This window comes from Rhipicephalus microplus, chromosome X, assembly GCF_043290135.1.
Source record: "Rhipicephalus microplus isolate Deutch F79 chromosome X, USDA_Rmic, whole genome shotgun sequence".
In the NCBI taxonomy this organism is placed as follows: domain Eukaryota; kingdom Metazoa; phylum Arthropoda; class Arachnida; order Ixodida; family Ixodidae; genus Rhipicephalus; species Rhipicephalus microplus.
In genome coordinates, this window is record NC_134710.1 from 210,943,990 (window position 1) to 210,970,749 (window position 26,760).

Below are 26,760 nucleotides of genomic sequence, written 5' to 3' on the forward strand. Positions count from 1 at the left end.
AATTAAATGCTTGTTTTTGTGTAATCAAACTCCGTGTCTGCTCTATGAGTGCGTCGGTCAGGCCCACACATCACCACACGTGCAACCCCACACGGGTCGACCAACCTGCAAATAAATTTTGAAATGTACCACTTCGAGGCCTTTCAGGCGTCGCAGGCGGAAGCCTAAAGTGTAAGCCTGCGAGTCTGTCGCACGTCGAACGTCGATGTTGGATCGGCGGGGCCTCACCCGAAGTGTGTGACACCACGTACCGTATATACTCGTGTAAGGGCCGCCCTCGTGTAAGGGCCGCACCCCAACTTTGAAAGCGGATATTTCGAAAAAAAAAAAAACAAAAGTTCAAAATGTCCCGCCAGAAAAGTGTAGTTAGTTCATTTACAGCCAGATGGCGCTGCACGCTTTTCCGCTTTTATTCTACTTCCGCCGACGCGCCGACCACGCTGTTGACAGCGCGCCGCCATATTTGCCTTGTGCGGCCTCTTTGTTGGCATCGTTCCTAGCATCGTGTCGATACGTTGGCAGCGCGACTTCAGATCGGTGTCGTCGGTGTCACTTTGTTGGTTGTAGTGAACCCTGCAGAAGCCAGCGCACGTGACGGACGATGGGCCGGCATCTGAGATCATTCACTGCAGCATTTAAGCTGCAAGTGATTGACTATGCCGAGGAGCACGGGAAGCGGGAAGCTGGACGAAAGTACGACGTCGATGAGAAGCGCGTGCGTTACTGGATGAATCAGAAAGATGCCCTCGCCGCTACTAACAGGAGCCGAAAGGCGTTTCGCGGGAAAAAGTGCAAGTACCCGCAACTCGAAAGCGAGCTCGTCAACTACGTCGTCGACACACGAAGGGACGGCTACGCCGTATCGACTGACATGATACGCGTCAAAGCCCTCAGCATCGCTCGCCACATGGAAATACCCCCGGCACAATTCAAGGCAAGTCGGGGCTGGGCTACGCGGTTTATGAACCGTAACCAGCTTTCTATTCGGCGCCGAACGACGATTTGCCAAAAACTGCCGCGCGAGTACGAAGACCACGTCATTAAGTTTCATCGCTTCGTGAATGCTCTCAGGAGGGAGCATGAATACGACCTGTCCCAAATTGGGAATGCGGACCAGACACCTGTGTGGTTCGATGCACCGGAAAGCACCACAGTGGATTTAAAAGGTGCGAAAAGTGTGTCTGTGCGCACGACTGGTGCAGAACGCCAAAGGTGCACTGTGATGTTGTGCATCACGGCAGACGGCAGGAGGCTTCCGCCGTACGTCGTATTTAAAAGGAAGACTCTCCCAAAAGAGAAGTTCCCTCAGGGAATCGTCGTACGTGCGCAAGAGAAGGGCTGGATGTCCGAGGAACTGGTCGTTGACTGGATTAAGACCGTCTGGGCAAACAGACCTGGAGGGCTGTTACAACGGAAAGCCCTCCTTGTTTTGGACAGCTTTAGGGGCCACTTGACCGACCGCGTCAAGAACCGAGTTGCCGCAACTCGTACGGACTTGGCCGTCATTCCCGGTGGCCTGACGAGTGTGCTGCAGCCGCTCGACGTATGCGTCAACAGACCATTCAAAGTGGAATTTCGCCGATGTTACTCTGAATGGATGGCTGGAGGCGTCCACGAGAAGACCCCTACAGGACGGCTGAAGCGGGCGTCGCTCCAACAGGTGTGTGAATGGATTTTGAATGCGTGGCGTGCCATGTCAGTAGAAGTAGTTGCTAAAAGCTTCAAGGTAACGGGAATTTCGAACTCCATGAACGGCACCGAAGATGACCGTCTCTGGGAAGACGCGGACGCCGAGGCGAGCTCCTCCGAGAACGAGGACAGCGAAATGGAATCCGAATAAAAACATTTCTGGCATGTCATTTGTGACTCTTGCACTCTGCTACTGTTGCATAAACAGTACAGACCTTTGGCCTGTACTGCCTGTACTAAATCGGCCTGATTCGTGTAAGGGCCGCACCTAGCAAAATTTTCGAAAAAAAAGTGCGGCCCTTACACGAGTATATACGGTAAATATTCACATGGCTATCTATACGGATATTCATAGAGATATCCATATGCATATAGATATCCATAGCGCGTCACGCCGACAAACAGGGGACATGGCTCGACCCTACGAAGCTTCACCCCCTTTAAAAATTTGCACTCATGCATGCTGGTGTACACGAATGATGGCAAATGCACTGACCGAAACCAACTTTAGAATGAAATCCAAAGGTCAACAGCACAAGAAAAATTCTCCTCGTATCCATATGGGAGTGAAAGGCACTTGCGGAGCAACTTTGAATTACTGTTGCATTTTTGTACCCACCGAGAGCACTGTAAATGCATGAAATTCACAGTGCAGACTTGCAGCATTTTATACTCATGCCATTGACCCTCAACAGGCTACTTTTAAGTTTGGTTAACTGTATCTTTCAGTTAATTCTACATTGATTAAAGACCCGCTGCGACAACCCAACCATTTTTATAGGACCAAACTTTCATTATTTTTGAGTCCACTGCCGTGGTGCTGGGGTTACAGTGCTCGACTGCTGCAAAGAATTACACATGCCACGGGAGAACGCGCAACAAAAGTGGTTGGTCGGGCATCAGCCAGCATCCCATAGGCAATTGTTGAGAAGCAGTCTGATAAAGGCAGGGCACCAAGCATGCTATCGATACTAAAAAGCACAACTTTTTTTGTTGTGCATAGCAATGGAATACATGAGAGATAATGACACATGAAGTTGATTTTTTTTTTTGTGCCATAAAATACAAGCGCAACATGCTTGATTTGGGTTGTTTGATGAAAGTTTGCTATACAAGCTAAATTTATGCTTTGAAGCAGGGCAGCAGAGCATAGATGGGCAGAAAATGGCACTATTGGTGTAGCATTTACTTCACATGTTTCTCAATATGCATACTGGTGGGCTGCCTCAACAACTTCTTTAATAAAATAATGGGCGACTGGAGGTCCAGCTGCCACCTGTAAAAGTGTGGTTTTACGTCTAGTTTATGGAATGAAAATCTTACAATGATTCGCAGACCATTTTTATAACAGTAAAAAAGCATGAAAGCATAACACTACTTGATATACTTTTGCAAGGCACTCACCAGTAACCTGCCGTGCATCACATGGTGAAGCTTGCAGAACAACAGGCGAGTCTCTCCTGCCACCGTCTGTGATAACTAAAAGGTCCTGGGTGCCAGCGAGAGAGAAACCAAGTATTTCTAGGCCAAGGACATTGTTCTGAGGTCCACGGATTATCCAGCGACAGTTTAGACGCTGCAGAAGGTAGTCACTCATGTTGGCTGTTGGTAGAAGTAGTGTCTGTGCAGCAACTGATGGCATCTCAGTCATGCCACTGCAATCTGCAAATGTGTGTGTATACAGGCTCACAATGCACAAAAACAGATGTCTAACTGCATGCTGGATGACAAAATCTTTATAATACATATCCATAGAAATACCTACTCGAAAATGTAGAAAACACTACTATTGGAAAAAGTTTCCACTAAGATCCCAAGCAAAATTGTACTAATACTGCTCCAAATAAACACCCCATGAAATTCACTGTGGCAAAAAGTTAAAAATTAATTTTAGTCACGTTTTTTTTTTATATATAAACTCGCCGACCTTTGAAAGCAATAACTTTACTGATTCAGGCACAAACCCAGAAAACGCCTGGTTCCGTAATTCTACTTTCAAGGCCAGCCAAGGCCATGACTATGCTTTATTCTACGTACGTGTGTTGTCGCAATGCCAACCAGAGAGCTTCAAAAAGCCCTGACATCAAATTTCAGAATCGAGGTGTGCCCTTCCTTTGATTGCTCCAAGCGCGTAGGTCGCCTTGGGCAAATTTGAATCGAATCCGTCGCGTGGAAGTTATTTTATATCGACGGCAAACAGCATGCCATAGTTAAATAAAAATGGAGTGCCCTGCGACATCGACACTAGTGCTACGTGTTCGGTGTTATACATTCCACACATACTATCCTGAGTGACGGTGCGCTAGTAGCGATGACTTCTATGATCCGAGTGTTCTTATTGTGGCACCGAAGCCCGGATACCTACTCTCGTCAAGTCTGTTTTTTGTCGCACCGCTTTGAATGATTTCGTGAAATTACGAAGATGCAAACCACCTTTAAAAGAACGGCAAAAGCAAAAAAGCATGATTCAACGTGTGCTTGTTGGTCAGCATGTCGGGGAACCATTGTGAGTTGCAGTCGTTTCGTTCAAAGCGTGAAAAAAGCGCAATGAGAGTGTCTTTTCATATCACGTATATGTTACACGCCAACACGACCACAAGCTATCACGACCACAAGCTATCAAAGTGGAACAGCATATAAACTGATACCATTCCTAGGAAATAACACGCAGGTATTCTTGAATTTTAATTCCTATGTAGACTTCTTTGCGTCTGCATAATACCGGGTTATTGCCGCCGCAACCGCAAGATGCTAGATAGGTGGGGCCATCTGGAGGCGCAAAGAAGAACCTGACAAGCAGGGAACGTATTCTATTTCTCTGCTGATGCTCATTCCTGATAGCGATATTCCATTGACCCCTTTGCGTATACCTGAATGCCTTGCACGCCAAAACACACCAATATAACTAACTGAGACACATGAGCGCACGTGGCATGCTCGGGCACCTTCTCAGTGATGCTTGGAACGGCATCCACTTTGAAATCGCTGTTCTGTAAAGAGTCGATCGAAGCAAAAATGATTCGCGATGTCACGAATCGAAGAGATTCCAAGCTCCAGACTATCGTATTCCACCTGAATCGCTACTTTTTACGGCGACAATTGCAATGCAGGTGACAAGGCATGACTGAAAGTTTCGGCCTAGCAGACGAAGTGTTTGTGGAGCACCTGAGCCTGACGTCACTCTGTTATGTGGAGAAGTGGTCAGCTGTGGCGCAATCTGGAGGTGACCGCAAGGTCACCCCACTGGTAGTGCTCCCAGCACTAAAAATGGCGGGATTGCCGGCTGTTTTGAATCGTGCTAGATACCAGTGATATCAATCACTTCAAGTGATAGTTATTCATCCCTCAGTTGCGTTCTAGGTCGCGAATCGCTGCTACGGGGTCTATAGCTACTCGTTGATGCAAAAATCTTGGCATGAGTAAATTTGATGTCAGTGCTCCTTTCAGTAAACACTAGATGCGCCAAAGAAAATATGTGTTTGCAAATGTGACCGCCAGCAGGAACAACATGCGGCTATGCACATACAGCTGTGCATTAGACATGCTGCAGCCCACCGCCGGAGGCTTGTCAATGAGACCCTACAGTTCGGGCTCACATTTTAGAAGCACATCCTCTCGAAAACTGCCAGTCTAGCAATGCTCCATTGTACAGTACTCCAGTGTGTTGCTATCCAATCATTTCTTCACCATTCAGGCGAAACAGTCCATTTTTTTCAACACTACATACTATTGCAATCATGTAACCAGCGAAGGCGCACCCAACCTTGTCAAATGAAACTGATAGTTGTACTACAGGCAGTGATCAACTGTTGACCCAAAGTCACCTTCCACATTTCAGGCAGAAGAACAACATTTTTGCTTCCCTTCCAATCACATTACTGAGGCTCAGTTCTAAAGCATCACTATGATTGAGAAAACAGCCTATACAGCCTATACAGAGTGGATCGTTGATATGCAGTAAAAAAACAAGTGAGTAACTAAACTGCAGTGCAATGTTAAATATAATGGCACATTTGGTTGAGAGTATATGTAAGCGCTCTAGAGCGCTCTGTAATCTGGCCGCGCATTTAGGTGGTAGAATTCGAGCACTCGAACTACCTTTGGTTGGTTTTTTTCGGAGCAGCCGCTGCCGACTCAAAGTGCTCTAGACCGTTCTGACTTTGAAGTGAGAGCATGCTGCGATATGACAGGGAGGATGGATCACATGACACAAGCAGGCGAATTACATGGCTGCCGGCAGGTGAACTAGGAGAAAAGCACCAACAGGAAGAGCGCACATTTTGAAAGGGGAGGGGACATCATCGGGCGCATAACACTTCATGCACGTACATTGTTCGTGCGGTTCTGAGTGTGTGCATGGCAAGCTTACATCTACAAGGCCATACAGGCACCATGTCAATAAGAAGGCAGCTAGCAAAGGGAAGGAAACGTCAATGGTGTCATTACACAGCTGTTGCTGCATTCAGACATGTCGGAGATGTCCACTGAACTGACCTGCGCCATTTCTCGATGCGACGCAAGCATGTTTACCCTGCAGCTTGCTGCGCTGGCACAACAGTGGCGCTACAGGTGCACTGCTCCGAAATCACTAATGTGTTCGGTTGGTTTAACTGCCTGTCGCGCTCCGATTGTGAGCTGCCTCGACATTGATTGATTTGTAGGGTTTAACGTCCCAAAACCACCATATGATTATGAGAAACGTCGTAGTGGAGGGCTCCGGAAATTTAGACCACCTGGGGTTCTTTAACGTGCACGCAAATCTGAGCACACGGGCCTACAACATTTCCGCCTCCATCGGAAATGCAGCTGCCGCAGCCGGGATTTGAACCCGCGACCTGCGGGTCAGCAGCCGAGTACCTTAGCCACTAGACCACCGCGGCGGGGCAAGAGCTGCCTCGGCATCTGGCGACTCTTAGCCAGAGGACTGGAACGACCAACCGAATATGCCATAAAAGATATGTTGTTCCTTTCCATCCCCGCAACAATAGAATGGCAGTGACAATAACTGAAACCATAATCTTGAGCTCAGGTGAAGAACATTCTGTAGGAACAATAAGTACCTGTGCTTTTCTTTGCTACTGCTGTGAAACTGACAAACCATAGACAAAATACATTAAACCATCACTTACTATTGTAAACTGAGTCAAGCAGGATAGTGAAAGATTGATTTGCAATGCTCAGGTCCAAGGCAAGAGCAAATTGCAGTTCTGTGGCGATGAAGTCGAATGCAGGTGCATCTCCCGCTAGAAAACAAAAAAAAAATCATCAAAATAAGAATAAAACCTGACAGGCACTTTATTGCTATTTGGTGCATGATGAAATATTTGAAAGAAGATATTTTGGGATATTAACTGCACACTTTTCACAGACCTCTTTGAATTCAAAAATAAAAAAATGCATAAATACATATACAGTTTGAGCCCACATATAACGGCACCACTTAAAACGAACGATACCCGCATGACCGTAGAAATATACATTTCAGTGGCCGAAAATTGCACTTACAACGAACATCTCTTGAGCGTCGCCGATTGGTTACAGCAAACAGAGTCGGCGCTCTGGCAACTTTCAAGGAAACCACTTTCGACCACTTAAGCTATCAGCAAGGTGCCCCTAGATTATTATTGTTAAACGTCCACCCTGCCTCTGCAGCCCTTTAGTTGTCACTCTCCCTAACCATTTTTTTTTTAATGCACCCTCTCCCTCATTTGTCAAACCGCTACTCTGAAGACCCCCCCATCGCTAGACGAGGCCCATGTTTTCATGCTTCCACCAACATTTAGAAGACCGGCAGGTCGACTAATCTCCTCTCAGTTTTTGATCGTTGGTTTTATTACATTTTCGCTGGCGTCGCCAGCCTGGAGTGACCAGACCATTTGCAAACATCGTCAGCCAGCAACTGTACCCGATCATCTGTGTCTAAGTCTTGTATGCATCGGTGTCGTATCGTTCTGGTGCACACGCTTGTGCTACCACACCAACTTTGATAATTCGCGATTCATTCCGTGTTTAGGACCTGTTCTCGCTCACTCCACACACTGCACAGCATGCCCATCGCACGCATTTCGAAGCATAAAAACGGTTTTTACACAAAACAAATCGTGAATTATAGAAGTCAGCGGGGCCGTGCAAGTCCGCCAGCGCCACAATACAATTCTTTGACCTTTGCGCACGCAGAACGCTCTCCCTAGTTTTCCCCCGAGTGAGTTCCACGTTTCGTGGCCCTACTCATACATCACCTCTATCGCAACTCCACCAGTCTCTACGCTCCGCAACGCCAGCCACGTGGCTCGAATTAACAAATTTCGTTTTCTGACAAGAAACAGGCCCAGGACAGTTCCACGCATGTTGGCTTCTATGTCGCATGCGCGCTTTTTTTTACGCTGTTGGTGTGCATGTGTGGTCAGGACGGCAGACGGGTGGCCTTCCACATCCTTTCCTGCTGCTCAACGAAATGTCGAAAGCCCGGCTCCTTGGCTTGGGCGTAATCAGTGTGTTTAAGACTTTAATGGGTTCCACGTTGTGGAGCGCTTGCTCATATCTGTTGACCACCCAGCATCTAACTTACCGCTTCAAATGTCCCTGTGTTTAGCTGTAGATTGTGAAAGATTCGTGAAAGGCAGTGATGGCTACATGTGTGCGAAATTATTTTCGGGGGGCTGACTTCGTCGATGTCCGACTCAATGCTGAGCCTGAATTTTCCGAACACAATCACTTCAGCAGCGATCCGTGGCAACCCGTTGTCGACTCGGACATGAGAGGGCGTGCGAGACATTTGCTGAGATGACTTCATTACAGCCGATAATGATGCCTACACTGCAAAACCAGGCACTGATAAGGGCATTATGAATGAAGTGTACGGCAAGAGCGATTTGGAGAAATCCGATTGCAAGGATGACAAGACCTTGGAGCCAGTGCACACAAGTGTGCTTGTAGCAATTGGCTACATTATTATCTTGAGGCAGCTTATGCCACAGGCCTCGACAAAATGCACACTGCCGCTTTAAATAAGCTCGAGAGCATCCTTATCGCTTTTGCTATTCGAAACACGCGCATGACGGGCTTTTTGGGGAAAAAAAACTTTTTGTTTTCATTTTTTTTAAAGCTGAACTTCAACTTCTTTTACCACAAAGTTCCAAAAGCTGTATTTCATTTACTATGAGCTTGGGGATAGAAAGGCCGGATGCTGTGTCACACTTAGAGGGCTTGACAGTATATGTATTTTTCGGTTTAGCTGCTCTCAAGTCTTCACACACAAATTTCAAATCTTTTGCAGATGAATACCTGCACATTTATATTTCACACCACAATTCCCAACACCAGTGAAAATAAAATGCAGCTTACTATATTGCAGGTCAATCTCGGGTATAAAATAAAGGATGACAAGACCTCAACAAGAATCGTACTAGGTGAGCAAACAACTCGTTAAGTGCCCTCAACAGTCTGGGTATATTACAGCACTTGAAATTGGAGGAGGTTGCTCAAGTCTGTCTCCCCACTCCCACTCCGATTTCTCAAGCTCCATAGAGTTGGGTAACAGCGAGATGACCAAATCCACACAAGAAGATGTGCACCAGCAAACCAAATTTGCCTTCAAAAACATACACAAGCAATAAACATCATAAAAGAACAAACGATTTCTGTAGCCTCGCAGTGTCTCTTCATACTGCAGTTATTCATAGCGTTCAAAAACACTTCACATAAGCACAAATTGAAATTTCAAATACATTTCGTGCATGCACTATTCATTAAAAGAAACTTCACATAAGCACAAACCGGAATTTCAAATACATTTCTTACATGCACTATTCATTAAAAGAAACTAACTACATAGCAAGTTATGAATGCCAAATGCAGAAACAAAATAATAGGGAAGACAGGCTCAAGTTTGCGCAGTGCCGTTCGCCACCCTAGTAGAGAGAGGGCAAAGCTCCGGCCGTTCGGATGGGCCCCGTGTGTTTGGTTTTTCCGTTGTGCGCACAGACGTGTTCCTTGGGGCTTTTATCTTGCATTTTGCATGCTACTTTGTCATCCTGGAAAGCAGGCACAGACTACTTCTGCATTGTGAGCTGCCACAAAAGTTTAAAATGACAAAGAGTTGAAAACTGCCCGTGAAGTTCCACAATTTCCAATGCAAGCAGGGCGAGGACAAATGGCGTCAAGAGTAGATTATGGCAGTTCGTCGATAGTCTCTCGGTGTTGTCACTTTGAAGGATTTTTCGTCGTGCACAGTATTACCAACTAAAAATGGGGAAAACCGTAATGGCCGTACTCATATGAAAAGGAAGTGCTTTTGTAAACTGAAGCTACCGCAAGTAGACAACCTCTACAATACATTTCGAGATTGGGCACTGGCTTTCTGAGACGACCATTTGTAATGCGACAGCGGCAAAGCTTGCCAGCTTAATACACCACAGTTAAAATACTGTACCATGAGCTCTGCAAGTGTTCTATTCAGCTGGTGGCTGTAGCCTTCTCGTCGCCGCTCAGTGCAAACAGATTTATGCTGCGAGTTCGCGCTGAGCGTTTATACATACAGGTCTTGCAAGCGACACCTACCGATAAATTAGCAGGCTGAGTTGTTGCAATGCTAGGATCGAAGTCATGGGTTCAATTCCCACATACACCAGCTGCATTTCCATGTAAACAAAAGTGGCGCTCGGTGTGTGCGCACTCTGTTTGTTGTAGTCGTGGCACCTTAACTTGAAATAGATTGATTGATTGATATGTGGAGTTTACGTCCCAAAACCACCATATGATTATGAGAGACACAGTAGTGGAGGACTCCGGAAATTTCGACCACCTGGGGTTCTTTAACGTGCACCCAAATCTGAGCACACGCGCCTACAGCATTTTTGACTGCATCGAAAATGCAGCCACCACACAGAATTCGATACTGCGACCTGCAGGTCAGCAGTCGAGTAGCTTAGCCACTAGACCACTGTGGCGGGGCCACTTCAATTAGATTTAGGTGCATGCTAAGAAACTTCATGTGGCCGAAATTAATCTAGTCTCACACTTCGGCGTGGCTCCTAATGATATCATGGTTTTGGCATGTAAAATATATCCTTGCATGCTCCTGAGCCGCGGGCGATATACAGCTGCCACTATGAAAAAGAGTTAGAAAAAGAACAAAGGTGGCACTACAATTTTCTATGGTTTCATGAAATTAGACGGGGTTATCAGGGGCAAATCTCGGCGTAACCAAAAAAATGCTCGGTCCTAGTGGGTATTGTATAATATGACAACAACCAAGCGAGCTGTCAAAACAACCAAAGCGACATTCAAATTAGTGAACACGCCGCGTAATCAGGCATGAATACAGTCGAGTCGACTTATAACAATACTGGTCTTACCAATATATCGGAAATAACAATGGACAGCCGCGGCACCATCAGCTTTTCAATTTATGGCAAAATCAACCGTTTATAACAATGCCATCATGATGGTCTTACCAATATATCGGATATAACAATGGACAGCCGCGGCACCATCAGCTTTTCAATCTATGGCAAAATCAACCGTTTATAACAATGCCATCATGATGCAATATCAGTTATAACAATTAAATGTGGGCACTGGAACCAACCCTGAACGAAACAAAAATGCAAAAACGCTGCAAAAATGCCACCCCAGCCTCACCTATTATGCAAAAGGGCATGAGAGCATATGCGCGGCAGCCAGGCGATAGCACATTTGGGCTCGCACGCCGCGAGTGCGGGCCAAAGAGGCTCACACGCCACCGCTGCTTTCGCCTACCGCGATAACGCAGAGGAGGAGCGGATGGGTGCCTTGCAAAAACACACGCGAAAGGTGGTTTGCCGACAGCTCCGAGAAGACAACTGCCGGAGCAACTGGGCGTTAACGGTAACATATACATTCAAACCTCCTTATAACCAAGTTGAAGGGGAGCCACAATTATTTTGTTATATCGATTATAACAGTTTGTGGCAATGTATGCTCAGATGGGCACACACCTATAAGCATGCAAAGATGAAAACAGCTTCGCGGCCCGATGCACCACTATGCGACCACGCGTACAACAAAAAATAAACACAGTCGAACCTCATTAATTCGAACATGCTTTATTCGAACTTCCGGTTGATTCGAATTCAAGTTGAGGTCCCCTCAAAGCTATGTGTATTCCAATCGGCAAAAATGCCCTGTAATTCAAAAGTGCAAGCACTTGCGACGGTTCATTCGAACATACCGCGCTCTGAAAATGCTCCCAGCAGCATGCCCAATCCCGCGGCGGCACCTCTCAACACTGAATGCAAAGAAAGAAAAAAAGAAAAGGAAAAAAAAAAAGACTGTGGCGGATTGTTTGCTCTCTCTCAAATGCCAATTTGCGACGCGCTTGTGCCACGCTTCTCCCTTTTCTGTCTCTGCCCATAGAGACCCTTGAGACCCTTTTCCTTTCAAGGCTGCACGCGAAGAGAGAGGAAAAAAAAGAAAGCTGTCGCAAAGAGTACTCGTTTCTCGGTGCAAAGGGTAGCATTGATTGAGTGATTCTGGAAAGTAGGGAAGAAGGCACCTAATTTCTGTTTGCCTTTTGGGCGACACAGCTTGCACCGCGGCGCCGCTTCTCAGTCATATGACTTGCTGAGAGTTTCCTCAATCCTTCCCGCTGGATGTCTAGGAAGACGGCTCTCTCGGCGGCGCGTGACGTGGCTGTAAAGTCTGCGCGGTAGTTTTCAAAGAGCCACGCCGAACGAGCGTGAAGCTCCGCAGAAAACGATATACTTAACACACTACGGTCGGTTTCTTTTTTTTGGTGGACTATTTTATAGATTAAATTAGTTCGTTATATCTATTTATCAATTTTACTTTGTTATAACGAGGTTTAAAATGCGTGGTTCTCAATGGAGCTTTCAAGAGGAATTTCATTTACTTTGTTATATCCATTATTTCGTTATATCCTGTTATGTTATAACGAGGTTTGAGCGTAGCATTTGTGCCGCTATAGTGCTGTCACCTCACTTTTAATGTCATAGAAATCAACACGCACATAGCACTCGAAAACATTGTGTTTGGCGACTTAATTACCTGGTCCCACAAAGGTTGTCGAATCGCGCTCTGTTCTGGTGATACTCATACAATGATAAGGTTTTATATCTTCTTAAACCTGCGAGCAAGTCGCAGGTGACGCTGCACGTGCAGAGCGCGCAAGCGTGCTGAGAAAGCGGAGGCAGAAGGTAGGAGCAGGGTGACGAGCGACCAGTTTTTGCTAGAAAGGCGGCGAAACGTGCTCCCACACCAGCTGTTCGGTCCAAGTGGGCACAGACCATGTCTCTGATGCTTGTCGGAAGAGCTGCAATGAAAAAGATTGGCAAGGGTGCCCTGCTTCATTGCAGAAAGATTGCCCATATTAGCCCTTATGGCAATGCCTTAGTAGTTGATATGCGGTCAATGAGAGCATCAGTGAGCTTTCCCTTACCTCCGAGACCACGCACTGCCTTCTTCAGTTTTCTGAGGTGGCAGCCAAGACACTTCCGGACATGCCCAATGTATTCCAGTTTCTGGACATTTTCCTTTCCATACATGTCTTTCACAGCGGCATAGCTCTGGGAATCACCATCACAGTAGAATTTCAGATATTTCAAGCCTCTTTTTGGCTGCGACCTCTCAAATCTTCAGTACAGACCAACTGTCTCCATACTGCCAGCACTTCCTTCATGGTTTGCTTGACAGGAAGTGTGGTTTGCCTTCTATTCCTAATAAGAAGCACTTTCTGGCCTCAACTTCCTTTTAGTTTTACAAGACTTACATGAGCTAGAAAGGGAACATCAATGACTTTTCCCATGTCAACAGAAATCCCAGACACACATTCGTTCAAAGATGAATGGCCACGCTTCGGCCATGTGCCGTCACCTGAAACACCACACTCGGCACTGCCCACAACATGACGACGAAAGTTCCACAGCAGCATCAGCTATAGATTTCGACGCAACTTCTCCTGCTGCTGCAGAAAGCCGAGATGATAATTTGTCGCAGGCGGAGTGACGTGGAGGAGCGGGCATGTTCATGACTTTGGCAAACGTTTTCGAACCTGCATGCCTTTTTCCTAACTGATGCAACGTGTAAACGAGACGAACATTATATTCATTAACACATCCCACCTTTCTAGGCGTATCAAATGGACGCTCGAGCCCATCGTCAGTCCACACGACCACACAGGTTGAGCATATCCCTTGGTGAGAGCGTTCCTCGATTGATATGTGGGGTTTAACGTCCCAAAACCACCATATGATTATGAGAGACACCGTAGTAGAGGGCTCCGGAAATTTCGACCACCTGGGGTTCTTTAACGTGCACCCAAATCTGAGCACACGGGCCTAGAACATTTCCGCCCCTCTATCGAAAATGCAACCGCCGCAGCCAGGATTCGAACCCGCGACCTGCGGGTCAGCAGCCGAGTACCTTAGCCACTAGACTACCGCGGCGGGGCGATGAGAGCGTTCCTCGAGCTTCAGCGTTGGGTTTATGCATCCAAGGCACGTGAGTCATGAAAACACCAAAGACAGAATGCAATGCCCGCAAGCTTCGTCGCGGTCATCAAAAGACCTGCGCCCGTGTCAGGAGGCAGCCTCGTCGTCATGTAGTGATTTCCACTAAACTTGCGCTTCCTTGTCTTCTTAGTTCTGCACTTAGCCATGCTGGTTTGAATATGATCCAGGTGGCCAAAGAACACACACGTTGCAGCGTTGACACGTGGAAGAAATGTAAAATGATGCCTTACGTAGCCCGGCCAAGGCAAACAACAAACATTCTATGAGCATTGTGCGTACCCCTTGTGACAGTTTTTAGAGTTTTAAAAACAATTAGAAGCACAAACTTATATATAATGACATCCTCTTATGTAACAATCAACATAAAATTCATGAAGTATTTTGAATATTATTGATATAGGCAAAAAACAGTTTTGTAACCAACACATTGTGGTTTTGGTATACGAGCATTGGGTATAAAATCTCACTGTAATTTGCAAACTAATGATGATAATACTACAATGTGTTTTACATGACAAAACAACAAGACTATTATGCATCTCACTGCAGTGGAGAGCTCCGGAAATTTCAACCATCTGGTGTTCTTTAATGTGCACGAACTGCCCACAGTACACAGGCCTCTAGCATTCTGTCTACACCGAAATACGACTTCCGTGGCCGTGATTGAACAAGCGACTGTCAAGCTAGCCTGCTACAGCTGCTCATGCAAACAAAACACTGATGAGCATTTTCAGTGGTTCTAGGAGGTCCAAGTCAACAATTTATAGCAGTAAATTCAATTAAAAGTTCTACAGGTTAAGTCAAGTACCGTATATACTCGTGTAAGGGCCGCACTTTTTTTTCGAAAATTTTGCTAGGTGCGGCCCTTACACGAATCAGGCCGATTTAGTACAGGCAGTACAGGCCAAAGGTCTGTACTGTTTATGCAACAGTAGCAGAGTGCAAGAGTCACAAATGACATGCCAGAAATGTTTTTATTCGGATTCCATTTCGCTGTCCTCGTTCTCGGAGGAGCTCGCCTCGGCGTCCGCGTCTTCCCAGAGACGGTCATCTTCGGTGCCGTTCATGGAGTTCGAAATTCCCGTTACCTTGAAGCTTTTAGCAACTACTTCTACTGACATGGCACGCCACGCATTCAAAATCCATTCACACACCTGTTGGAGCGACGCCCGCTTCAGCCGTCCTGTAGGGGTCTTCTCGTGGACGCCTCCAGCCATCCATTCAGAGTAACATCGGCGAAATTCCACTTTGAATGGTCTGTTGACGCATACGTCGAGCGGCTGCAGCACACTCGTCAGGCCACCGGGAATGACGGCCAAGTCCGTACGAGTTGCGGCAACTCGGTTCTTGACGCGGTCGGTCAAGTGGCCCCTAAAGCTGTCCAAAACAAGGAGGGCTTTCCGTTGTAACAGCCCTCCAGGTCTGTTTGCCCAGACGGTCTTAATCCAGTCAACGACCAGTTCCTCGGACATCCAGCCCTTCTCTTGCGCACGTACGACGATTCCCTGAGGGAACTTCTCTTTTGGGAGAGTCTTCCTTTTAAATACGACGTACGGCGGAAGCCTCCTGCCGTCTGCCGTGATGCACAACATCACAGTGCACCTTTGGCGTTCTGCACCAGTCGTGCGCACAGACACACTTTTCGCACCTTTTAAATCCACTGTGGTGCTTTCCGGTGCATCGAACCACACAGGTGTCTGGTCCGCATTCCCAATTTGGGACAGGTCGTATTCATGCTCCCTCCTGAGAGCATTCACGAAGCGATGAAACTTAATGACGTGGTCTTCGTACTCGCGCGGCAGTTTTTGGCAAATCGTCGTTCGGCGCCGAATAGAAAGCTGGTTACGGTTCATAAACCGCGTAGCCCAGCCCCGACTTGCCTTGAATTGTGCCGGGGGTATTTCCATGTGGCGAGCGATGCTGAGGGCTTTGACGCGTATCATGTCAGTCGATACGGCGTAGCCGTCCCTTCGTGTGTCGACGACGTAGTTGACGAGCTCGCTTTCGAGTTGCGGGTACTTGCACTTTTTCCCGCGAAACGCCTTTCGGCTCCTGTTAGTAGCGGCGAGGGCATCTTTCTGATTCATCCAGTAACGCACGCGCTTCTCATCGACGTCGTACTTTCGTCCAGCTTCCCGCTTCCCGTGCTCCTCGGCATAGTCAATCACTTGCAGCTTAAATGCTGCAGTGAATGATCTCAGATGCCGGCCCATCGTCCGTCACGTGCGCTGGCTTCTGCAGGGTTCACTACAACCAACAAAGTGACACCGACGACACCGATCTGAAGTCGCGCTGCCAACGTATCGACACGATGCTAGGAACGATGCCAACAAAGAGGCCGCACAAGGCAAATATGGCGGCGCGCTGTCAACAGCGTGGTCGGCGCGTCGGCGGAAGTAGAATAAAAGCGGAAAAGCGTGCAGCGCCATCTGGCTGTAAATGAACTAACTACACTTTTCTGGCGGGACATTTTGAACTTTTGTTTTTTTTTTTTTTCGAAATATCCGCTTTCAAAGTTGGGGTGCGGCCCTTACACGAGGGCGGCCCTTACACGAGTATATACGGTAAGTCAAGACAGTACATCTAGCTGTCTGCTGTTACATGTTAGTTATGTAAATGTTTATTTTATGCATACACACCTTTCAACTCGGCAGGAAAGACTGCTGGTTTCCCTGTTATACTCAGGCTGCTTTTTCCCTTTAAGTTGACTGAGTCCAGCGATGCATAGGCATAATTTTCTTTAGCATTCGAAGCATGGATTGTGATGTAGCATACCACAACCTCGCTGCCACTGACATAAGCAGGAAAATGGAATACTGGGGTGCTTGATGATACAGTGGCATTGCAACCTGGAAATTGAAAACAGTGACATCATTATTTCCTTTCAGTCAATGAGCCAACAAACTCATAGACATACAATCCAAATGACCTGTGTGTTTGAACTACATAAAAGTTAGGTTGGTATACAAACAAATACAATAGGACAAACTGCAGAAGTCTCACCTAATGCTATTCACTTAAGCAAAAATATTTATAGAAAAATCTGACCTCTGGGCAATGATGAATGTTTTCGAATCGAAACTTTTATGTGGGCGGTGTACTTGCTCCCTATAATGTTTGATCTGAACCAGACAGGTAACTCCCAATATCATTTAAATATAAAATGTGACCTTTCCCATTAAAAGAGGCTACCACAGCCTAACTTGCTTTTTGGTCAAGTAATCAAGCAGTATATTAAAAAAAATACTTTCTCAACATGGAAGATCCTCTAAACATGGATGCATGTAATCAATAAGTATGTAACAGTTTTTGTGCTCCTACCTCTAATGCTGAAGATCTTGTTTTGGTGCTAAAGAATGCACCAATAGTGAACACAACATTGTAATGGTGAAATTTGACGTTTTTCAGAGCAAGGGCCAAGAAACGCAAAATTGCACCCGACCAATGCAGTGTTATCTGTTGCAATGGAGCAATTAATTATGAGGAGTACATGAGAAGCGGCTGTAACCGAGCCTAAGAACAGCTGCTCTAAATTGCACAGAATGCTTATCTAGTAAGATCATGCAACGAGTAGTGACAGGTATTATGAAGAGAACATGCACTGTGTGTAAATGCTATGATGCAATAAAAAGTGGCACTGATAAAATTCGCAAAAGGCACTGTTGCTTAGAGAAAGTCCTTGCATAGAAGAGCTTGAAACCATGTGCGTAATGCTTTCTTGTGCACAAAAACTGGATGTTCTTGGGTAGTCCAGAAAATATATACTTTGCTGCCATAAAAATTTATTGATGTTAAAGTGGAGGCAATCAAAGATAGATGAAGAATTAGTGTTTTCAACCGGAGAAATTTCAAAAATTATAAAAAATTATCAAAGCAATAAAATAACAAAATGCCAGGCCTGCACCGAAGGTGCAGCACAGTCACAGAGAAAGCTAGAAGAGCGGCCTTTCAGAGCCTTTTCGAAACTCTCATTGGGTAACTACTGTAAGCGCACTTGCTTGATACCCACTAGGTCATTTTTAATGAATTTAATTGGATAGTAGGCCGGCATTCGCTACGCTATTTTTCGTCATTCTTCTGAGAAGCGTGGTATCCGCTAAACACTTGCAAGGATTTTTTTGCCAATTGTTCAAGCAGTGGCTGACGACGATGAGGAAATATGGCTGAAGTGGGTATGTGCCACACTTAATAGGGGAACAAGAACAAGCTTTTGTAATGCTAGTTCCCACTCTGTAGCGGTTCCACCCAGTATCGCCGTGACAGGACCCACCACTTCTACAAAAGAAGCGGAGAAGCCTCCTGCTCCGGAGGAATGGCCCACGCTCCCGACCCGCTCTTCTGTCAAGGAACCACAGCAGGTTGCGGCCACACCAGAGCCGTCTCCAGCCATGAAAGATTTGCCTTAAATGGATCGCCAAGTGATCTCGGTGCTGTGTTCCCTCATAAAAGCTATCAGAGTGATATTAGTCAACATGGATGACAGCATCTGCTCGAAGCACACTTGGAGTATTAGACGCCCTAAGCCCAGTGCTTGAATTTCTCAACTAGGAAGATGGCTACTCACACCTCATCATTTTGTGAAGTCAAGGCTGCATCCGTCATCCAATGGAACGCCAGAAGACTAAAATCACGCCTTTCAGATTTTCATCAGTTTGTGTTTACCAACGTGTTTACACTCAGCGTCATTTGTAAACCCAAATTGTCGAAACCAATAAGACTTTCGGGGTACGAAGCTGTCATGTCTTCAACAAACGGTGCGTGCAGCAAAATCACCATCTTTGTTCGTCGTGAACTGACGTATGTTGTGCAACCAATTGCGCCTCACGATGACAATCAGTATGTCTGCATCACTGTGAAAAAGAACAAACTCATGTTTACTCTCATAGGCGCTTGTATATCGCCGTCGAATAATCTCGATTCCAGGAGATTAGCGGATATTTTTAGAGTGTGTCCTGCACCATGGGTCATCATAGGTGATTTCAATGCGCAATATGGCCTTACTCTCCTGAACGACGGTAGCCCCGCTTTTCTTCAAGGGGCAACATACGGCAGCTGTCTCGACCTTGGTTTTGTCTCCAACTCCCTCGCGAAATACGTCAAGTGGTTTCCAGATGTTGAGACACGAGGAAGTGATCACATTCCAACCTTAACATCAAAGGCTTGTCGGACGACCGTTCAAGCAGTCCAATGGACCAACTTCAAACCTGACATAGAAGATGCTTACAGCGATGACCTACGATCTGGGTTAGAGAAAACAATTAAGAGCACAATGCAAAACGCCACTCGCACGGTGACGATATCTTCCACATGAAACGATTTTGACATAGAGTTGGAGCGACTCCGAGCACTTTGACCCCAGGCGGAGCGTCGGTATGGGCGTACAAAATCAATTCACAATCTTAGGACAACCAGGAGGATGCAAAAGAAGATTCGGTGTCGCATGGATAGATTAGCGTCGGAACGATGGACAATGTTTTACCAGTCACTAGACCCTCGCAAGCCACTTTCACACATTTGGAAAGCGGCGCAAAGTCTGCGTCACCCTACGGAACAGCGTTTTCCATTCAAAGTGCTCGCGCTATTTCAAGGAAGGCAAGACATCGATGTTGCAGATTTCTGTGCGCAGATCGCCAATCAAGCCACTCGTCCAGTTTCTCCAGTGAAAGGCGACGTCCCCCGTTCCCGTGACCACCACATGGACCTCCCTTTTACAATGGAGGAGCTCGAGGCGGCACTAGCTCTCTGCAGGCGTTGAACTTCTCCGGGCCCAGATGGTATTTCATACCGAGCCTTGTGCAACCTTGGGGAAGGTGCAAGGAGAGAACAGTTGAGCCTTTACAACATCTCGTGGCAGGATGGCAATGTTCCTGACGACTGGAAAGTAAGCCGCTTGTTACTCGTCTTGAAGCAGGGCGAATCCCCACTCGAACTCGCCTCATACCACCAAATAGCACTGGCCAGCTGCGTAGGGGAGCTAATGGAACGGATGATACTAGGCCGCCTGGAGTGGTATCTTGAATACTACAAGATTTATCCGAATTCCATGGCTGGTTTCCGACGTGACCGCTCTTCCATTGACAATGTCGTTGATCTAGTTTCGTACGTTTAACACTATCTACAGCTTTGTTTATAGATGTGAAAGGCGCGTATGATAATGTATTACAAGAAGCCACTTTGGGTGCTCTTGCGGCGGTTGGCCTTGGTGGCCGAGTTTTTCGGTGGATATCGAGTTACCTGGCTGCAAAATCATTCTTTGTGTTAACAAACGATGGCCCAACGACGCGACGCTATACTTCCAAGGGTAATCCTCAAGGTGGAGTTCTTAGCCCGACGCTATTCAATCGTGCACTAATTGGCCTTGCTGAATACTAGCCAAGTACCATTAAAATGTCAATATACGCAGACGACACCGGCGTCTGAACTTCGGCAGTCACACATCCTCAGATACGTTCCCGGCTTCAAAGAGCAAAACAATGACCCCTTAAGTCATCTCAATCTGCGGGCGACGGATTTCTTACGCCAGAACCCACCGGTTTCTTTGATAGGAACCTGTGTTGGAGTTCGCATGTTGCCTACATGAAGAAGCGCCTGATCGCTATTTCTCAATTGTTCAAGTTTCTGGCAGGAAAGACGGCGATGTCAGTAGACACAATGATGGAGCTCTACAGAGCCCTATTTCTCGGTTTCCTGAGATATAGCTTGCCCATGCTTAGCAATACCTGCAAGACCAATGTTCACGTTCTACAGGCAGTACAAGCCCAAGCACTGAGAGTGTGCCTTGGTCTGCCCAGATGTACGTCAACAGAGGCAACAATTGCAATTGCTGGTGACTATCCGATACAAACTCACATTGTTGTAGAAGTCCTGAGAACGCACATCAGACACTTCGCACGTGCTCCCTGTAATCACCTTGCACTCTTGCCTTCAGAGAGGCGCCAAGCATCGTTCACTAAAATGATTGTGAAGTACAACGAGAAACTTCCCTCGGGCTTCACTCCTGCATTTAAACCATCGATACTCCCTTGGTGTTTTATTCGACCCACAGTGCATCTTAGTGTATCAGGGATCGGGAGGAAGTCGAAGCTTTCATCGCCCGTGCTGAAACAACTGTCTCTTCTTTTGCACGAGAAATATTCAGACAGTGTACATATATATATATACCGATGGCTCTATAAACCGCCAGTGTTTGTCAGGTGCAGTAGTTGTCCCAGCAAGAGGTGTTACTATCAGCTTTAGGACTGACCACTCCACAGCATCTACAGCAGGGGAACTAGCTGCTTTGCACGCTGCCCTTTGTGTGGTAAATCGGGAACCACCGCAACAATGGTAGATTTTCAGCGACTTAGTCTTTGACGACTTGCGTGTGAAATCACGTTTTCACTATGGTTCCCACCAAGCAACGAGACGAATCGTCAACACCACCTGTCCTCTTTGATGGCTCTCCGCATGCCCACTGGGCTCGACCGAAGAAGCCACTCTTCTTCATCACTTATGGCTAGGAGAGGCATTTACAAAATCTTATTCCTTTGTCATAGAAATGGCCGACAACGCTCTCTCCAATACCTGTCATTGCGAAGAGACGCTACACCACATCCTGTGCGACTGTCCGTTATATGACATCCAGAGACAGTCACTGGCATCCATTTTTGCGCACATCAACAGCTAACTGTCTGTGGACACTATTCTGTCAAGTGCCCGAGAGAAGACATTGCAACAGACCGCGACAAAAGCTCTATTGAAATTCCTACGCAACAAGGACTTGAACAATCGGATGTAACAGCAATGTCACACACCGCGAAAGACAAGACAACAATGACTGAGTGTGTGTGCGTGTGCTGTCGAATGTGCTGTGTTTATCTCTCTTCCCTCTCTCTTATCTTTCATGTCCCCCATCCCCTCCCATGCGTAGGGTAGCAAACCAGCTGCCTATAGGCTGGTTAACCTCCCTGTCGTTCTTTTCCTGCCGTTTTCCTTCCTTTCGTAATGGGTTGAAGCATTCGACGACCCACTGAAGCATTCGACGACCTATTCGCATTGTGTGACAACTGGTTGTTCTTTCAGTGTATTAAAGTGCTTCAGTGTATTAAAGTGCTTTATAAGCTGTACTAATATGATTGCTTTCCCGACATCAGGCCCGCATAAGACAAGTTTGACACCAAGTCACAAGCACCGGTGTAGCTCAGTGGTAGAAAACTGGGCTGGCACCCAGCGGACCTGGGTTCGAGCTCCACTGTGTCATTGGTGCTACGTTAAGCCTGCCTTTGACAAGTTACAAGCACCGGCGTAACTAAGTGGTGAAATACTAGGCTAACACCCAGCTGACCCGGGTTCGAGCCCCACTGTGTCATTAATGCGTTTTTTTTTCTTTTTTTTTTATCAATTTCGGCCGATGTGGTTACGGGTACCGGTGGCGGCAGACAACTGCGCGTGACCCGAATTGTGATCTCATAACAGCTTTCGCTGTGAAAAAAATATAATCATTAATGCTACTCTGCACAAGGTAAAGAAAAAAATATTGCAACATTCACTCAGATAACAAGGCCCTCATAGAATATCGCAAATATAAGCTTTGTAAGTACAAAAGTTGTTTACATACATACATTACAATCGCAGCAAAGACAGGATGTGCTACATGGTAATATTCAGCAAATTCGTACATCACAACTGTTTTCATCTCAAAAAGTGGGTATGTATGTGCCGAGAAAGAATATGGGGTGTAGAGAGATATGCTTTAAGTAAGAAAGTGTTCCCTTCGTTCAAAGCATTTCCCAGCATCCACGTGAATGTGCGAAAAAGAGCCTTGCTCCACAACTACCATGAACAGGAGGTTGGCTGCAACAAAACAAGTAACTGTGTCTCCCATATGTATGCCCTATCTGGAGGCCACAGGCTGACATGGCGATTTTTCGCAATTACAATATTGACGACAAAGAGCCCCACTACAACTCTTCAAGCGTGGTTTGTCAAGGCCTCAGCAGTCCACATGGACGGCCTATAGTCTTGGCCTCGTATAAATGAAGGTCTTCATATCTATGGCAGCAATACCTTAAGAAGATCTACAGGCTTCTCATTTGTTCTACAGAGCAAGTAACAAAGACAATATTGAAAGACACACACAGCACTTATTTCGTTCTTGTTCCTTACGCTGTAAGACATCAAATTATATTACACCAACTAGCCCAACACTCAACCTTAAGCTTCTCGTACAAAGGATGTCGTGGTTTTTACTGGTCTCAATCTCTCTATGGCCTTGCACACAGAATGGTCTCAATCTCTCTATGGCCTTGCACACAGAATAATGTCAGACATTAGGCAAGTGCATTGTACTTAGAAGAAAAAGATCAATAGTTTCAGGATTCTCACAATCTTAAGTACACATTAGGGTTCTTTCGACATAGAGAGTCAGTAAATATGACTCCATAGCGCATAAGAAAGACAACTGCCAGTTAGAGCAATGAAACGAATAATACAGGTCTGAAAGTGCAGCCAACGGCAGAATTAATTTCACGATCCCATTTTAATGCCTTATCCCCAATTCCTGCTATATTTAACACCAGAGTCACAGAAACGAGTCAACCGCAATGTACTTTTATTGCTACAATAATTCTTACCTTCATGAAACATGCCACTGAATGTTCGTAATCCCTTCATGCTTTCATTTAAAGTGGTAGAAATTACCACACTTTCATCAGGAATGAAGTAAGTGACAGCATCTACAAAATAAATTTATCATAATTACATGTCACATTTCAAAAGATTACTCAAAATGACATTGCACTATCACTACAGCCAGCCATAAGCACAAGGAAACAAGCAATGCACTGCGACAATAATAATTCTGTAGTACAGAAAACCTAGTAGCTAAAGATATCTCTTAATGATATATACTGCATACATAGAATACTATATTTATTAAAACTTTGACTACGTTGGTGTTTTTACAAAATCTGCGACCATTTACAAACCCTTTCCCTTTCGCTGGCAAGACGTATAGCTGTCCTGAGATTCTCTAGTGAAAATAATGATCGTGAAAATACTCATGTACAAAAAATGGCCCTGCATAGAACCATGGATGACTATACTCATCATAGTTGTGTTTCTTGACGCTAGAAGCCACACTTTGATTTTATGTATTTATTCAAAGAGCCTACAGCACCCGAGCCATTATTGCAGGGGCTCAGGGTAACATAAGCTTACATAAACAGAATAACTATGCAAACAAGATCAACACAAAAATTAAAAAAGATGTAGTTACGAGTCTAACAGTATGTCCTGGAACAATGTTTCTAGCGGCATACAACAACTTCTGTGCCATGAATGAATATAAACTTTTATTAGGCCCAACAATGTTGGTGGTGCACGCAGGCACCACCAACAGACCCATATGTAACGAACCCATATGTAACGGTCCCCTAGTATGTAACGGTCCCCTAGTAATGGACCCATATGTTTCCGGCAGCTCTTGGCCCCTCTTCATCAGTGCAAGCCAAGTCTGTCGGGCGGGGCTGGATAACATGGTCTCCCATCACCATAGGGGTGAGGAATTGGGTGTTAGGGAGAGGGGGAGAGAGAAGAGGTCTTGAGTTCTCAGCACTCTCAGAGGTGCAACTGTCGAAATAGGACTTCGAGCAATTTTTGGAGCAGCAAAACATTGCTTTTGGAGCAGGTTGTGAGAAAAAAAAAAGACATCTATTTTCTCTCATTAAAGACCAAATTTAGAGCAGCATAAAAAATGAGCCACACATTTAGAAAATAAAATGTGTTCAAACCATTCAAGGTCACCTAAATCATGCAGACGGAACATGAGGATTGCAATTTAAAGAAGAGTATTTTGAACCACGCCACTGAGCAAACAATAATTAAGTCCACATTAGCATTTGCCACACATGCCAAATCCTATAAAAAACTCTAATTGATTGATATGTGGGGTTTAACGTCCCAAAACCACCATATTATTATGAGAAACGCCGTAATGGAGGGCTCCGGAAATTTCGACCACCTGGGGTTCTTTAACGTGCATCTAAATCTGAGCACACGGGCCTACAACATTTCCGCCTCCATCGGAAATGAAGCTGCCGCAGCCGGGATTTGATACCGCGACCTGCGGGTCAGCAGCTGAGTACCATAGCCACTAGACCATTGCGGCGGGGCTATGATATATGACAGACTCTGTGAATTCCAAATGCAGATCTGCTAAGCTGGCGGCCTTAAAATTCGGGATATTTGTTAAACTTAGAAATAGGGCTGACAACAAAAAAAGAAACGGGCACACAGTTCCCTTTTCTTTTTCTGGGGAGGGGGTGGGGGGTGCTGCATTAATGTGATACATTGTTCCAAATGATTCCAAGTAACCTTTTTAGACATTGGCTATCCTGCTCGTACTCGCAAATATGCGGCGTATACGAGCATGAGTAATGAAATAAGATGTGTTGTGTTTCGTAACTAGTGCTAACAGCCCCTTTCAAATCTGAATCTGCCTTACCACAGGGCACCAGTGTACAGTGGCGAAGGAGGCTTAAGCAGCGTTCTGCTGGATTAGAACAAAGCTAATAAATTTTTGAACCGCTACGTCGTCGTCCCCCACCTCAGAGGCTTGGCAAGGGGGGAATTAAACCCTGCCCCCCCCCCCCCCCCATTTTCAATTTTGCTTGTGCATATATACATACACACAAACATACATAATATGGTTGAAACTCGCACCCCCGAAAAAAGAGGTTCTGGCTATGCAACCCCAACCCCCTTTTTTCTTTCTCGATAGGGTTAGGTTTAGGGCACAACATGTCTACTCGCTAGCGAGGTGTATTCGACCAGATATTTCAGTAACAATGAGATGCGCCCGTTGGCCCGCGGTGATGGCACAGGATTTCTATCGCTGGGATAACTCAACTTCAAGACAGAAAAATGTTTTATATGCTGTTGCTGTGCCAACCAACGTAGCCACTGGCAACACCGCGGTTTACAGCACATCGAGTTTGCTCGCTTGCGGAAAACGTGGCATACGCTGCCAGCTGTAATTCCTAGCATACCATAGCCATGACTGCTGACTAGGAAATTTTCATTTCCCATGAATCATTGATGGCTAAGGCAACGCATTTTTTTTCTAGAAGTTGCGTTGTCCCGTCGTTAGGTATCCGCTGCGATCAGTGGACCGACTTAGAGTCTGTGCACTTAGATTAATGACGCTAACTGAAGGTGGGCAATGTCACCTTCATTTATCGCCGAAATTAGCACAACTGAGAAAATTTTGAGGCTTGTCGGGCATTTTGGTGTGGCGTGGCGCAATTTCGGAAAATTTCATAGTTATGGTGCAGCTCGGTGCAAAAAAGGGGAATTGTATCAAATTCGCACGATTGGTGCACCTGTTGCACCCCTGCATTCTCCCAAGATAAGCAGCGGGGTGCCACTTTCTTTTTTGCAAAATGGACAGAGGGTGTCTTGTTCAGCAGGGTACATGCAGTTCATCAGTACGGAAAGTGCAAGCGATCCCGGCTATACTCAATGCAGGATCGTCTGTTATGCCTGGTCAGTTTAGGGTGTGGTTCCAGTTGTCTGCACCTTTCCT

The 26,760-nt window shown here is 46.0% G+C and overlaps 1 protein-coding gene across 1 annotated transcript in view; it reads right to left on the bottom strand.

The window, feature by feature from the left end:
• LOC119187713 (cubilin) overlaps positions 1-26,760 on the bottom strand; it is a 174,414-nt gene that overhangs the window by 112,651 nt on the left and 35,003 nt on the right. Inside the window, exons 5-8 of the mRNA XM_075878533.1 lie at positions 23,810-23,911; positions 16,838-17,047; positions 6,819-6,932; positions 3,094-3,351 (exon numbers count right to left, since the gene is read on the bottom strand). Coding sequence (XP_075734648.1) covers positions 3,094-3,351; positions 6,819-6,932; positions 16,838-17,047; positions 23,810-23,911 — 684 coding nt within the window. The remainder of the gene's footprint in view (positions 1-3,093; positions 3,352-6,818; positions 6,933-16,837; positions 17,048-23,809; positions 23,912-26,760) is intronic.